The sequence below is a fragment of the Astatotilapia calliptera genome, chromosome 18 (genome assembly GCF_964374335.1).
Source record: "Astatotilapia calliptera chromosome 18, fAstCal68.1, whole genome shotgun sequence".
In the NCBI taxonomy this organism is placed as follows: Eukaryota; Metazoa; Chordata; class Actinopteri; order Cichliformes; family Cichlidae; genus Astatotilapia; species Astatotilapia calliptera.
The window spans coordinates 1737579-1753600 of NC_137439.1; the positions used below are offsets into that span (position 1 = coordinate 1737579).

The 16022-nt window shown below is 45.0% G+C and overlaps 1 protein-coding gene and 1 long non-coding RNA gene across 2 annotated transcripts; one reads left to right on the forward strand and one right to left on the reverse strand.

The window, feature by feature from the left end:
- Positions 1–3: 3 nt before the first annotated feature.
- Positions 4–12949, reverse strand: lamc2 (laminin, gamma 2). The gene is made up of 21 exons (XM_026149152.2): positions 12793–12949; positions 8940–9116; positions 8384–8501; positions 7842–7963; positions 7602–7733; positions 7314–7503; positions 6003–6115; positions 5488–5880; positions 5135–5368; positions 4311–4447; positions 3907–4063; positions 3297–3502; positions 3010–3089; positions 2772–2909; positions 2460–2604; positions 2222–2371; positions 1941–2055; positions 1643–1839; positions 1288–1446; positions 1090–1189; positions 4–817 (listed from the first exon to the last, which is right to left on the reverse strand). The coding sequence occupies exons 1-21, from the start codon at positions 12866–12868 to the stop codon at positions 564–566; spliced, it is 3393 nt and encodes a 1130-aa protein (XP_026004937.2). The 5' UTR covers positions 12869–12949; the 3' UTR covers positions 4–563.
- On the forward strand, positions 5252–11134 carry LOC145421731 (uncharacterized). Its single transcript, XR_013903094.1, has 2 exons — positions 5252–5392; positions 5491–11134. It is a non-coding gene; the product is annotated as an uncharacterized LOC145421731 (long non-coding RNA).
- Positions 12950–16022: the final 3073 nt, after the last annotated feature.

The following is a 16022-nucleotide window of genomic DNA, read 5'->3' on the forward strand; positions in this document are numbered from 1 at the left end:
TGGTTTAAATGTCAGAACTTTTATCTTTTATTTTCATATAAATATTCTTGGTGGTCAGACTCGGTAGAACAAAAACACTGAATGCATGAAGGTTTAAAAACGATGGTGTATGTACAGTTATAAATACTCTAACATATATTCACAGAATGCAAACACACAGAATATATTTTTATAAAAACAGCAGATACTCCCCGCTGAGCGTAGAAGGAAACAGCAGTGCATTAATCTGCTCCAAAAGATCCTTTTACTAAAAACTGAATGATTTAGACAAAATCATTCAATAGAGAAAAATAATGTGTAAGGAGCACATGTCTTATGCCTACGTGATGAGTTTAAGGTGTCGTACAGTTTAGATTTAGGGACAAATGAATGAAAACATCGGAGGTGATTTGTCTTTAAATTTTAAAAAGCAAGATTCAAACTCAGAGGTTTAGAAACGAGTTAGCACGTTAGATACGGATTCTAAATAATTCAATATTTTTATGTATTACAGACAAAAAGAAGGTTGTCAGTAGTTGAAAAGTGCAAAAACACAAAGTGATGGCAGTAAGTCAGGTCACGCTTTAGGCCTCCTCGATGGGTGGGCTGTTGTAGCAGCCGTTGGGGATGGATGCCAGGATCTCCCTGAGGTTAGCGATGTCTGCCAGGATGGTGTCGATGTCGCGGTTGATCGAGTTGAGCTGGCGCATGTGCGCGGCCTCCTGCTCCTCCATGTTTCTGAGTCGGGGGCTCAGATTGCCCTCCACAGCCTTCTTAGCACCAGCCAATGAGTCCTCCAGCTGCTTCACCTTCTTTAAATCCACAGCACTGGACTGGTCTGAGAAAAGAGAGTAGACGCGGTGAGGAAGCAGCTCGTGCTGCCTCAGAAGGGCACTCAGGCCTTTCTGGAGATTGTGAAGCTGACCCCGTTAAAAAGCAACGTCTCCAGGAAAAGAAATCTCCAACAGTTGATTCTGTTTCCCACAAACGCTACGTCCAGATGAACAGAATCAACTTTTGGAGATAAAAAGCAACGCGTTGCAACTTCATAAATAAAACAGGACTTCAGGTTAAACTCCCAAAGTGTGAGTCAGATAAAAGTGTACGTACTGGTTTTAGCCAGCAGACCCTGGACCTCTCGCAGAGTTTTCTGCACTTCCTCGCTGACCAGCCTGGCGTTGTTGTAAGCTCCACCCGCTCCCAAAGACGCCTGCAGGGGAAACATTTACATCTTTAACCCCGTGTCCATCGTTTTATACGAGTGCGTCTGTGCATCTGTGACAGGTTACTTCAGTGTGGTCAGTTTACCTCCTGGGCGTCAGCATGCAGGTTTTCAGCTTTCTCCAGCTCGGAGGCCAGATCTCCAACAACGCCTCCCGCCGTTGTTTTCAGGTTAGTCGCCTCTCTGTTCAGTTTGGTAGCTTCTTCCAGTATATTGTCATGAGCCGGCAAAGATGCAAATTCTCCCTGAAGGGTAAAGACAAAAGTCTCCGTTCAACTTAAAAAATAACCAATCAAACACATTTGTTTAAAGAAATTTCACAGAGTCAATTCTACAGCTGCTTTCTTCAACAAACGTAAACTTGTCCCTGACGTCTCGCCTGTTTTATCATTTCCAACATAAAGAATGCGTCATAAAGTAACGCCACAGTATTCATGCTACCTCCAGACCAGTGACCACGTCCCCGAGCTTGTTGATGTTTTCCAGGGCGTTATCATAACTGTCCTGAACATCTCCCAGGATGGACAGCGTTGCATTATTATTGCCAGCAGCCTGCTGGATGGTGGTCTTGATGTCAGGCAGACGCTTGATGGCAGCGTCTGCCTTTGTTTTGCTGCCTGCGATCTGCTGGTCGAAGCCTGAGAAGAAAGAAGAGTGGCATCAGCCTGCCGCTAGAGTTATGGTGGTGAGTGCCGCCCCATCGCTCGGTGAGTGCCGCCCCATCGCTCGGTGAGCCTACCTTTCAGGGTTTTCAGGGCATCTTCTAGCTCATCACTTTTGCTGTTGATGAGTTTGATGGCTCCTTCGGTGTCAGCTTTGGCAACATTGACTCTGTCCACGAGGCCGTTGTACTCCTGCAGCGAGGGATTGAGAACAGAGGTGTTGATTGTTAAAACGTCCAACGTTACAGCAGAAATAAACATGTTTACTGATACTCAAACGATTTTGGTCATTTAGCCATTTCCTCCTTTAACTGGACATCTCCTGCTCACCAGAGGTGAATCTGTGACACTTTCGTACCTGCTGGGCAGCTTTGCCGTTGGCCAGCAGGTCCTCAGCGACAGCCTTGTCTCTCAGTATGTCTTGCTGCAGCGCATCAATGCCTGCGAGGTTCTCATCCATCGCCTCTGTCACTCCATCCACCCTGGAACGCATCGCATCAGTCGCCCCCTGTGCATCATGGGAGAACAAAGGAGGTTAGAGACACTGAACAAGTAGATGATAATAAAAAGAAGAATCTGTCCTCTCCAGCCATTACCTGCAGAGATGGGGGGAGGTTTTGCTCCATGTTGGCGATGTCTTTCAACATGCCGTCCGCCATTTTGCTCTCCTCTATGGCATCGCTGCTTAGACGTTTGGCTTGGTTCTCAAAACCCTTCACCTGAGCTGAAGTCTGTTCATACCTGGACACACACAGGTGGCTCCAGTTTAGTCTTTAGGCACCGGGTTTAGATTCTGCTGTCATTAACAAATCTGAAGCGTTTACATGCAAAGTGCACGTAAATCAACAAAGTGGTTGATTCAGAGTCTAAAAGAGTCTTTGTCTCTGAAGCTCAGAGGAGATACTTACATGGTTTTCAGGTCTCCAATCAGCTCTTTCACTTTGTTCTCTCTGTTCATGAGGTTTCTGACCAGAGTCAGACTCTGCTGCGAGTCACTCAGAGCCTTGTTAGCGTTTCTTTCCACAGCGTCTGCGAACGTCTGATGACTGGAAGGCAAAGGCGTCGGCGTTAGAGACGGTGGGTAACGTGGACCGGTCTGCGTGGTAGCCAAAAAACGTCTTACTAATTTGTGAAATCAGCACTTACTTGTTAGCCAGGTTGGTAGCCGTCGTCACCAGCGAAGACAGGTCGTTTGAACCCAGCGGAGAGTCGCTCTGAGGTACATCCTGAAAAATAAACAGAGGTTAGACAAGAAAACATCGTTGCCAATTTGTCAGCTTCTGTTTTCCCAAAATTTCTTGTCTTCTCTAAACCTTTGCCTGTTGCCTCTAAATACACGCACACCCAAATACAACACAACCCCTCTAAAATAAAATAATGATTCTGTCAAACACGACGTGTTCATCTCTGCGTCTGTCAGCGTGGAGCCTTACAGCGAACTCGAGGTCAGATTTGGCCTTCTCCAGCTGGACTTTCATCTCCTCGATCAGCTTCTGGACCTCCCCCACCTTCGTCTTGTACGTCTGTTGCTGCAGTTTGATGTCAGCGGCTGCGTCCTTGATGTTTAGGAGATTCTCCTCCTCGTCCAGCTGCTGCTTGCTGATGAACGACAGGCGGTCCTGCAGCCTCTTCTCCACTTCTGTTACAGACAAACAATAAGAAATCGACTTTATTTTAACCAATGAAACCTTCTCCAGTACATCTGCTATGGAAACCTGAGCGAAACCATTCGGCTGCAGGTCTACTAAGTTCTTCTAAAAACTGCAAGTTCACTTAACCAAGTTATTGAGTAAAAATTTCTTATTAAAGCTTCTACAATGTGGATTTTTATTTTTACCAACTGTAACTGTAACAAACAGCAGCTGACTGATCACTTATAAACATAGGAATTAGTACATTTTCCCATTATACTCACATATTTTACTTTTAACATACAAGAAGTCACAACATGTTCAGCAGTCACAGGTTTAGTTTAGTGTTTGGCAAATTGGTACTGGGTCCTAAAAGCCTTCCGGTGATGGCACAGATAACATGCTGTCTTACTTGTGAGTTGCTTGGCGTCTTCCATCATGTCGTCCACCTGCTCCATAGCATCTGTCAGAGCGGCCTCTATCTCCTTGTTATTAGCTGGTTTCAATCCTCCGTCCGTGTCAGAGAACAAAGACTCCAGGTCCCTCAGTTTGGCAGCATAAGCAGCCATCTGAGCCAAAAGGAATACGTTTAGATGCCACAGTGTCTTAATAAGCAGATGAAACTTCAGAGTTTCTATAGGGTGATATTGTGATAATATTGTTTTATTATGATGATCATAAACTGCAAATGTAATATCTCAAAGCCTCAGGTGGTATGATATGGAAAATATAGCATCCACACAGCAGGGGGCGCTCTGTAAAATAAACGTAACACTTTCTGTGTATGACAGCAGGCGCCTGTTACAGGTACCCCACCTTTGCTTTGATGGGGGTGAAACAGGCGGGGCAGCTGGATCGTTGGCACCTCAGACCCTCGAAGCCCGGTCTGTACCGACACTGCCCGGAAGCATCGCATTGATCGGACTCCGAGCGCTGGACGTCACAGTTACACGCTGACGGGAAAACAGGAAAAGATGTTACTGCTGGATCACATCTGGGAAAACCGTCACAGCACAAAAAGTGTAATTAAAAGGTGCACCAGCAGGGGGCAGCATTCCACCTGTGGGGGTGTTGAGAAGTTTCCAGATGTGGGCCAATGTTTTGTGCTTTAAAGGTCTTTGAAACTTTAATATAAACTAGCTTTGCTCAAATTAATGATCATGTTGTTTTTTAAACTTGGTTCAAATTTAAATTCAATTTTCACTTCACTGTTTTCTGTAACTGATGCTTATTCTGCATATTCATTAAGTAAATGATCAATACAGCACCAAAGAAAAACAAGATTGAGCTTAGCGTTGATCAGCTGATACACTTTAACACATCGAGGTAACCGCAGCCATGTTTAAGCTGTTTTAGCTGCACACAGTTGCTGGGCAGCTGCATGCTGCTTTGCAACCCAACACCACCATCAAAAACCACAATTCTGATGATTTTCTTTGCTGTGAGCTTAAAAGATTATTAAACAGCTTCTCTCTGAGCAGCTCATGAAACTGAAACATGTCAGTTCTGTTTGTAAAAAACTGTTTTACTGCTTTCTGACATCTAAGATTCAATTTTACAGTAAAGAACACAAAGATTTCCCTGCAGATGAAACCCAGAGGTCTACATCAGAAACTCCTCTGACTGTGCGTCGTTCTTACGTTTGCAGGCGTCGGTGGGCTGCCTGTGGTAGAAACCTCTCACACAGTCCTCACAGTGCCGTCCCTTCGTGTTGTTCACGCACTTCAGGCATTCGCCGCTGTTGCGGTCGCAGCTTCCCAGCACTCTGACGTCAATGTGACCATTACAGTGGCAGGGTATGCAGGGACGCTGCACACCTCCGGTACCCAGGGGGTCGCCATAATAACCTTCCTGACAAACGTCACAGCGAGGACCTGAGGACAGAGACACACAGTCAGGTTAGAATATTCTAGAATTATTCAAATTCAACTAAAGACGTTTAAGAGCTGAAACAAAACATCAACTAAACATCATGTTGTTGATGTCGTCTCACCAGAGGTTCCTGATGGGCACCTCTCACAGCGAGGCTCCAGAGAACCAGGACCCAGTGAGCAGGACACGCCATCCGCGCAGGGACACCTCACGCAGGTCTCCGGCCGCCTCGGGTCTCTGTAGAAGCCCTGGGAACAGCTCTGATCCGCGGGCGTCTCATCGGCAGAGTAACAGTCTCCAGTTTGCGGGTCACAGCTGCCTCCTCTGCAGCTGCAGGGCTCACAGGGGCTGAAGGCTCCATCTGCGGGGTCTCTGCGTTTGAAACCGGGCGCACACCGCTGACAGAACTCGCCCTCATGACCCGGCGGGCAGCTGCAGGTGTGCACCCAGCGGGCCGGGACGCCGTCTCCACGTTGCGCAGTCACCAGCTGCACGCTATCGAGGTAGCCACGTCCTGAAAAAAGAAACAACAGCTCATGAAACTGTGTGCGAGAGCCGCTCATCCTTCACTCTTTGTTGTTCTTTTCTTGGATTTTATCTCTTTCTTCTCTGTGGAAGAGAAGGAAAAGGGCTCACCGGTGTCTCCAAACGTGGCTCGGATCTTGATGGCTGTGAGGTTCTGCAGGAGCGTCTGGAACTGCAGGGCGGAGAGCTGAGGCCTCCACTTGCTGCCGGGCCGCTCGTCCAGTCTGTTCAGAAAAAGACAGAAGTTCAAACAATGTTTCAGGAAGACGACGTCTTCTCCCTGCACTGTCCTTCAACATGGAACCTCATGAACCTCCGAGAAAACAGGAATCATTTTGATGTGTTTCTTCTTATTGCTTTGCTAATATTTGGACTGCAAGTGACTTCTTGACTAAATCAATCCAGATGTGTAGCCAGATGTGCAAACAAGAAAGAATTTGGTATCACGATGACATTAAATCTCATTAAATGTATCAGAGTCTGAGAGAAATTCTGATTCGGCTCATTGCATTCAGCTCCGAAGGTCCATCATAGTTTCACCCACGTGTGCATGAGGAGAGAGGCATGAAGAACATCTGCAGGTCAGACTCCACGTTTATTGGAGCAGTGTTGTTCCACCCACTTTCTCCACATCGCTCATGCAGTAAATCCCTCGTAAACACAGCCAGGTACTAACGGAGTGCCTGAGATTCTTGCTGCGTCTCTACTTGTTGTGATTAACAGCCTCGCCTCAGGAATGTTCACGCCTCAGAGAAGCCTGGCTGTCTGAACCTTTGATAGCTGGGCTGGAAACGTTTTCACATTCCAGCTGGACAAATGATGTCACACAGAGATGCCAGTCACAGTGTAAGTGGGAGCTATTCTGCCTCATCAAAACACGACACCTGATATTTCAGGCCAGTGTTCTCAAACTGCAGAGCTGCTGCAGGCGGCTGGAACAATGCATTAAAGTTCAATGACTTTCACTAACATTCATTTATAGCAGAAACTGAGGAGAAAGCAGCAGTGACAGTCCCACTAATGCCCACCAGGGGCTCCAGCAGTGAGTCCCCACAGACTCCCATCCATCCATTCGCTTCCGCTGATCCTTTTCAGAGTCGCTGGGGGTGCTGGAGCCTATCCCAGCTGTCATAGGGCGAGAGGCGGGGTACACCCTGGACAGGTCGCAGGGCTCCCACAGACTCCCGTGGGAGTTAAGACTTAAGTTTTAAAGTTTGCATTATTGTGGGCGTGGCCTCTTTGACTGACAGGTGGATGGTGACACAGGTGGCTGTAGCTGCTAGCTGGACCTCTGAGCCTTTTTACTCCAATTATCTGACCAATAATAACACCCGACCAATCAAATCTGTTCTCCACGTCATGTTTAGCGCTTCAGACAAAACCATCAAACTTTCAGCGACTTCACACCGTGGATTTTCTGACCTGAAGCTGTAGGTGATCTTCTGACCACAGGGGACCACAGATCGCAGGTCACCCAGAGAGGCAGCGACTCTTAAGCCGCCACCTTCCAGGATCACGTCGTTGACGGACGGGTATCGGACGCCGCGGTCCAAACGCAGCGAGAAGGAGAGGTTCTGGCCGTAACTCAGCAGCTGGTTCCCGAGGTAAGAGTCTGTGAGAAAGGAGAACATCAGTCATGACAGGAATGAAAAGAAAGACAAAGAAGTGTGGGTGGGGCTATGCTGTTAGAAGAGGTGGGGCTTGACTCACCTGGGGCATACAGGTAAACCGGCAGGCTGTTTTTGGAGATCACCTCCACGTCCTGGTGTTTCGGTGACCAGCGGAAGTGAGTATCGGCTGGAGTCTCACCTTGCATCGTCCCCACCTTCCAGTCCTCCACACCTGAAGCACACCAGAGTCTGTCACCTCACTTATTGTGCACTTTTACTTTGAAATGTAGGAAATGTTAGGGTTCTTTTATTATGAAGGTAACGAAGGAGAAAGGTTTACCGGTGGTGAAGGTGGAGGTGATTTTGTGGACCGAGTAACCGGATCGTGCTGAACATCGGCTGCTGTGGCCGTAACAGAAACACGGCAGAGTCAGACTCTCAGATTCCTGCCTGGGCTGACGGCTGAAAACGCAAGAAACAACAGGAAGTGAGCCATGTACTATCAAAATAAGACAGGAGAATATTTCTGTGAACTAAAAACTGAAAAATAATGCAAAGAAGGCTGTGGAAGAAGTGGGCTGTTTAAAACTGCTCAGATGTGTTTGTATTCATCTGAAGCACATAAAGTACTTAAAGCTACTTAAAAACCTGTAATGGAAAGATGGAAGGCAAGCACTGAAATCAATAGAAAAGAGCTGTGGGCTGAAGTTAAGGACTGAAAACTGTAAAGTGACTGAAGACAGAATTCAATGTAAACATTTTTTAACTGCAGTTACAAAACCATTCATCAAATAAAAGACACCAAATGTAAGCAATGACATGCATTAAAGTGCACTGAAGGTGTTGAGAATTGAAGCATATGAGGTAACATTTGTCTCTCACCTTTGGGGGCAGCCGTCAGCTCCGATTGGTCCGCTGGGGCAGCGGTCACATTTGTCTCCTGTGACGCCTTCTTTACAGCTGCAGCGCCCCGTGCTGTCACATGACTTGCTGACAGAACCTGAGGAAAAACAAGCCCGGGCAGAACAACTCAAGTAAACGATGACATCGGTTCGTCGTCAGCCCCAAGTGGCTATTAAAGGAACTGCAGCTTCATTTTTCCACAGCAATGAGTTAACACATTGAAGCAAAAACGTTCAGCCTCTCATGTTTGGAAACTGTTTTATGAGACCGGGAAAGTAAATGTGTCGCCTCTAAAGACATGCCAGGAACACAGAAAGGTTCAGACAGTTTTGATGAGGCATGTTTGAGGTGTAGTTTTCGTTTCCAATAAAAACATAATGAACTTACAGGATATGTGGAGGATTGTATCGATCTGATCTGGTGCCAGCGTTGGTACTGATACTATGGATATTTGAATTGATCCTCCCACCTCTGCTCTCTGGTTTGTACGTCTAACATTTTCCACACATAAGGGTTTTGTGAGACTTGCACTCACCTGTAGGGTTGCAGCGGCAGGGCGAGCAGCTCTGTCCCGCCCCCTGCAGGTAGAAGCCATCCTTGCAGCGCTCGCAGTTGCGGCCTTCCGTGTTTCCCTGACAGTCGACGCAGTGCAAACCCAACGCGTCGTGCAGGCAGTACTGAGATCTCCCATTGCACTCACAACGCATTATCGCTGCATGAGAAAGTAAGAGGTCAAAGGTCAAGTTTATTTTGATTTCTTTTAAATGATTTTTTGTACAATAACTGTTTGTAGATGCACTTCCATGTATTTTTGTGGCTTCACAGGTGTTGGACTGGTGCTTTTCCAGTCTGACCACAGGAAGTGCTTGCATTATTGTGAGGACTGTGGGAGGAAGCTGGCTGTTTACATTTCAGTTGTGCACTTTCTTCTGTTCTCCACTTTCCCTCCAGCTTGCATGTGAATTACTTGTTTTGTTCGTATTGTGATGGTGAAAGAAAAGAAGGCACATCCACAAGCTTCCTGAGCTTTAATCTAACAAACAGCAGCATTAGAGATGTTTACAGAGTGTGAAGCGTTTCATATGGTTTGTGGTTTGTTCTGAAATCCCAGCAAGAGCCTGCACACAAATCATCACAATCTGACCAGCCCCGCCCAAAAAGCCAGCACCTCAGCCCCTTCTGTGTGCAGCGAGCTCACCGGGATCACGGCTCAGAAAAGCAGCCCTGAAAAGACTTGCACCCGCTCCTTTAAAGCTTTGATTGAAACTGAGGGAGAGTTTCAACAGGCTGCTGCTTGTTCCTGCTGTTGGCAGAGAGGGCCGATCTCCCCCGCAGTGAATGCAGCAACAGCAGTTTGTGGTAAACCAGAGCAATGATGAAAAAAGTGAATCACAAGGCAGCCTGCAGCCTGCAGGGGCAGCCTGGTACAGAGAAACATTTCATGATTTTATTATTGCACCCTTTGCAGTGACCATCCTGGCAATGCAGCAGAAAGGGGACGACCACCAAACTGTTCTCATCCAGGAGGATATGATGTCACTGCAGCCACAGGATATGATGTCACTGCAGCTAATAAGCTGCCGCAGATCTTTTTCTGTGTGTTTTGGGTCTGTTTGGTGTTTGTGTGTTAAGCTGTGCCACTGAAGCATTATTGCATCAATATTTGCACAACACACGTGCGAACGTTCGCCCCTGACCGACATCAGGGCGATCGGGAGTCTGACCGACAGCTGGGATCAAGTTACAGAAACCAGGTTTACCAAGTGACCATGAAGGCCAGAGATTTCCCTCAAACTTCAACTCGGACTCGCAGACTATCTCCCGTGTGTCAGCGTCAATAAGCCACGCTTCTCTCTGTTGTTCTGCCAGGAGAATCCGAGCTGATGCAACTGTGGCACCAGCTGTTTACTCAGGTGAGGTGACCTCAGTCACAAACATCTCGAGCCGCTGGACTTAATCAGCATGAAGTTTGGAGGCAGAGGAAATGTTTCATGTCCCTGTGTTACTGTCCTGAGCTCAACGTGAACCTCACACAGCTGATGAGGAAAAACTCATTTTAAACAGGGTTTTGGGGTTTTTTGAAAGTGTGTTGAGAAAATATCCCCCAGCGATCGGTGGCAGAGGGCTGCCCCCTCCCAGGTTCTGTTGGACGTCTCCTCTTGTTCCTTCCCAGCGTCACCAAGTGCTGCTCATAGGGTGTGTCTGACTTTGGGGGTTTTCTTGAACACGTCCTGTCCTGGCAGGAACATTTTAACCTCACTGTGATGTTTTTTCTCCCCGTATGAATCTGAATACCTCGACAGTGACTGTAATCAATTTCTTCTTTGATGTAAGCGCTCAGAGGGAGGCTGAGGTGTGTTTGTCTGACTGTCAGATTCAGCAGACGTGAACTGCTCGTTCTCTACAGTTCAGAGTGCATCACACTGACTCACTCTCTTATAACACTTATTGTTCACCTGATTGCCTCCGGCAGCGGTGAGCTTAGGTGTTGTGTCTCTCATCGGACAGTTTCCAACTTGTGCGCCTCTAAATATTCAGCCTAAAGAAACATTTTCTCTCCAAAGGGAACGTGTTCACTGTTTCATAACTCTGCTTTCTTTTCCCCGGAGGAATGAAAAACAACAAAGACACACCTAGAGACGGTTCTTCTTACATCACAGTGTCAACTCCGAATCTGGTTTCATCTTTAATCTGAGGTTAATGCTTTAACAAATAAAAGACTAAAGCACCGTCTGTGCTGTGAGCACTGACTCATGTCATGATTCAGCTGATAAAACACTGCACATGTCAAACGTCTGCACTTGGTGATGCTTTTTTAAGCTTTGAACCAGTTTGTAGAAAAGTGCACTGCCTCCCACCTTTAAGTTGTTTTTTGGGGAATAATTTAACTGCGTTTTTGCTCCTGCGGGTGATGACGTGGTTTTCATCACCTTCATGATTTGACAGTCACTCGCAGTCTGTCCTGTATTGAGCACTGACTCAGCAGCAGTAAAGGCCAAACAGCCCAATATAATAAAAATAATCACTGCTTATCAATAAATCAGAAAATAAAGAGCTGCATGTATCTTGATGAACAATGCAGTTTTTACATTTCTCTCATTTTGGGTAAATAAAACGCCACAAAACGCAGTATTTTTACAGCAAAGCCGGTAAAACTGAGATATTTCCATGTTTCCTTAACCCGGCTACTTTATCTATCTATCTATCTATCTATCTATCTATCTATCTATCTATCTATCTATCTATCTATCTATCTATCTATCTATCTATCTATCTATCTATCTATCTATCTATCTATCTATCTATCTATCTATCTATCTATCTATCTATCTATCTATCTATCTATCTATCGTCTCAGCGTATGAGGCTGGATTCTTTTCTTCAGCACATCAGTAAAAGTTCAGCAGATAATAATTTCTCTCCCTGAGGGGCAGGCGGTTCTCCTCTGACAGCTCAGGTTCTCGTGAGCCTCACCCATGGGTGTCTCCCTTTTTCCACCAGCTAGTCTTTGTTATCTTTTAAGACAAATTTGAAAAATGAAATGATCCTAATGAAAAGTTATAGAAAGCCTTCCTGTTCTGACTCGTCTGTGTGAACGGGTTTGTTAAGCTGCATGTTGTTGTTCTTTTACTTTCTTTAAACGTTTTATTTTGTCCTGAAGTCACAGCTTTATAGTCACAGCTTTATAGTCCCAGCTTTCTCGTAATTTAAGGATCAGCCTTCGTGTCTATTTAAACTTCTTTAGTGAGATTTCTTAATTCAGCTGTTTGTGTCTTATTGTTAATCAAATCTGAGGAGCAGTTTACTTAAAATGATTCAGGAATCGTACTTCTGGGCTCTGCTGTGTTTCCTCTGACTCATCGCTGAAGCTTTATCTGATCTGCAGCTGTCCCAGCAGCTTCGTGTCTGCACCGGCAGACTTTCAGACACGAGTGACATGAATATGAATAACTCACAGTCTTATCTCATATTATCTTCACACACTTCATTAATATCACAGCTGCCTCCCCTCTGTGATTTTCTTTGATTCCTTTGTTTGTGCGCTGAACACATTTTTCAATAATTAACAAAATCACCAGACTGAGCCTTTAAAACAAACATATTAAATCCACAGCAATAAATACTGTACTACCTCTGAAATCAGTATTTAATGATTATTGTTATTATAAAATGAGGATCAATACGTCGTTTTTTAACGTCCCATCTTACCGACCTATGTTTGTCGTCTTGATTTCATGACGTTGTTGTTGCCTCTCCTAAACATTACCACAGCTATTAGCAGGCTGAGCTCAGGTATGTTGGTTAGAGTTTAAAGAAGAGAGTTAAAGGATCTTAATGTCTTTCAGCATCTTGCTGATAGCAGTAACAGAAGAAGCCGAGCCACTTACAGTAGTATCTGTAGGTCGCCCGGACGGCGCAGACAACAAACAGAAGCCCGCAGAGTGAAATCCATCCGTTCCTCATGTTGTGTGAATCCTGAAATCAGATCCGAAAGCTGCAGCTGATGGAAAAACTCCTGCACAGCTCCTCAGAGTGACGCTTTTTAACTCCTCTCCTGCTGCAGGTCCGTACACGCTGCACGTACAGGCCACACTTATTCACGTGTGATTCACAAAACACACACCGTCAGTCAGAGGATATGACGGCTCCAGTGTGTGTGTGTGTGTGTGTGTGTGTGTGTGTGTGTGTGTGTGTGTGTGTGTGTGTGTTGTAACAGTGTGAGCCGTTGTCCTGGAGCTTCACATTTGCATTTGTACAACACAAAGACGTCTCACAGGACGGAGAATTAAAAATCAGATTTCTGTGAATGAAGTGAATCTGCGCTCTGTTCCAGATGTGGAAAACATGACAGATGTTTCCTGAACGTGAACTCTGCATGCAGCTGCTGAGAGTTCAGATTAAACCAGCAACAGTGCAGAGGCTGACCATTCACAGCAGCAGTCATGTCAGAGGGTTTTACAATCTAATGTGTGGACCTTAGAGAAAACACAAAGCCCTGTGACTGACCTGTCCAGGTGTGCCCCACCTCGGCCTACTGCGGCTGGGATGGACCCTGACTGGCAGAAGCAGAAGAAAATAGACAGGTGGCGTCCCCCACGGCTCAGTTTTAGGCCCGGTTTATGTTTTTGATTTCACCAGTCAGCAATATTCCTGTTATCATTACATTTAACACTGCATTATTACATCGATCCTATAATTATTATTATTAACTTTTAAATAACCAGGGAGTGAAACGCAGACACCAGCTTTGACCAGTGTTTCTTATTTTGGTTGATTCCTCTCTGGACTTTCTTTTATTTATTTCAAGGATCATTTATTGAATTTTGACCTTTAGTTTCTGAACTTAAAATAAATCGTTCCATTGTGCTTGGATTAATGCGCGTTTTACGGTATGTAGCGGAGGTGGCTGATATCCAGAAATCCTACCAGTGGCTGGACAAAGCTGGACTGAAAGACAGCACAGAGGCACTAATCATGGCAGCACAAGAACAAGCTCTGAGCACAGATCCATAGAGGCTGGGGTCTATCACACCAGGCAAGACCCCAGGTGCAGGCTGTGTAAAGATGCCCCAGAGACTATCCAGCACATAACAGCAGGGTGCAAGATGCTAGCAGGCAAGGCATACATGGAACGCCATAACCAAGTGGCCGGCATAGTGTACAGGAACATCTGTGGCGAGTATAACCTGGAAGTCCCGAGGTCAAAATGGGAGACGCCCCCAAGGGTGGTGGAGAATGACCGAGCTAAGATCCTGTGGGACTTCCAGATACAGACGGACAAAATGGTGGTGGCTAACCAACCGGACATAGTGGTGGTAGACAAACAGAAGAAGACGGCCGTAGTGATCGATGTAGCAGTTCCGAATGACAGCAATATCAGGAAGAAGGAACACGAGAAGCTGGAGAAATACCAAGGGCTCAGAGAAGAGCTCGAGAGGATGTGGAGGGTGAAGGTAAGGGTGGTCCCCGTGGTAATCGGAGCACTCGGTGCAGTCGAGTGGATCCAGCAGATCCAGTTTGTAACATCTCTTTATTACTATAATCATTGTGATCAGTTAGTTAAAAGACTAGTTGGGATTATATAAGGAATTTGAATATTTTTAATACAACTTAACAAAGTTTATGTTAAAGCTTAGCATAACTTAAATGTGATAATTCATGTTAAACCATGTGGGAAGCTTACATAAAGCACATACAAATATGTATGAAATTAATTCTATATAATATATGAAAGATATCACATTAAAGAAAATCTGAGTACTAATATTAAATATTTACTGTTTAAAGTATGTTTGAAACAGTAAATATGAGGTCATCTATCAAAGTTGTGGAATAGTTCTGATGAGGAATCGAGATTTTTCCAAGAGGAAAAATATTTTTTGTTCTTTCCTTTTAATTAAACTGTTTACTGTAGTTATTATCGCCGTGGTGCGTTCAGGGAGATATAAAAGGTTCAGGATGTGCTCGGGGTTAGAGTTTTATTCAAAAACCAAAGACAGCCACAGACGTTTATTTGCAGTCGCCACAGATGAAAGCACATTTCACCTCCTGCTGAGTTTGGAGCAAACACAGTGTTTGTGTTTTGTGTTGTGGAGCCCTGACTCTCGCCTGCAGGCACGTTTTCTCCTCCTCCTGCTGCTCAGGTAGTTTCCATGTGTAAGATGTGTCCTGAGGCTGCAGGTGAGCCAGCAGACACACCCTGAGCCTCAGACACACACTTACTCACACACACACATTATGATCCATCACACACACCCTGCCTGCTTACACACAGAGTCGCACCCAGTTTGACTGTGTTGCCGTACCAACACACCTTAACACACACACACATTTAGTTTATTGAGTCATAATAAATCTTCAGTGCAGATTTTATCGCCAAGTTTGTGAAGAAATTGCAAAACTTTCTGGTTTGATTTCAGCGCTGGTTAAAAAATCTAAACAAGAAGCTGAACTCAGTTAAAGAATCTCCTGGTTTAAAGCAAATACTCTAAATATTATTATTATAAACTGTGAAGTCTCTTCTGTTGGAACAAATTAATCATCAGATGTGATCACGCAGTTTGTTGCTTTGCTGTTAATGTTTGAACAGCTACAATTTCTGTAGTTAAATGCAGAAAGTTTCAATGTCCTGAACCAAATGACTCAGTTTTGTCTTTACGATGTGAAAATACTATTTTAGTTTCCTCTTTTTCTGCCTCAGATGCCCTAAATTAAATCAAGTTCCCACTGAAAATCCATTTGTTTCCTCAAAAAAAGAACATAAAACACTCTAAGAGATGCAGGTAGGGCTGTTAGATCATTTTCTACTATTGTTTTCAGGTGATCTATAAATCTTATTGAGCTCGGTCCTTCAGGTGCTTCAGGTTAAATATCTGGTGCCTTCAGGAGAGGAGCTCAGGTTAACACAGACTGATGGGTGACAGAAGTTTTATTTAAAGTCTGTCATGTACGAGAAACATCATCTTTAAAACACTCCAGATCAGCTGGTTTCACGGGAGTTAATGCCTGAATACAAAAAAATATCAATTCGGTATATTTTATCTATTCTGTTCTATTTTTTATTCTATTCTGTTCTTTTATACTTTTCTAATACTTATACTAAATATAAACTAAAGGT

Coding starts and splice junctions, on each gene's coding strand:
- lamc2 (XM_026149152.2), bottom strand. CDS start 12,868: ATGAGGAACGGATGGATTTCACTCTGCGGGCTTCTGTTTGTTGTCTGC. Junction 7,964..8,383: donor GCTGACGGCTGCCCCCAAAG/GTGAGAGACAAA, acceptor TTGCGTTTTCAG/CCGTCAGCCCAGGCAGGAAT. Junction 1,840..1,940: donor TGCCCTGAAAACCCTGAAAG/GTAGGCTCACCG, acceptor CTTTCTTCTCAG/GCTTCGACCAGCAGATCGCA.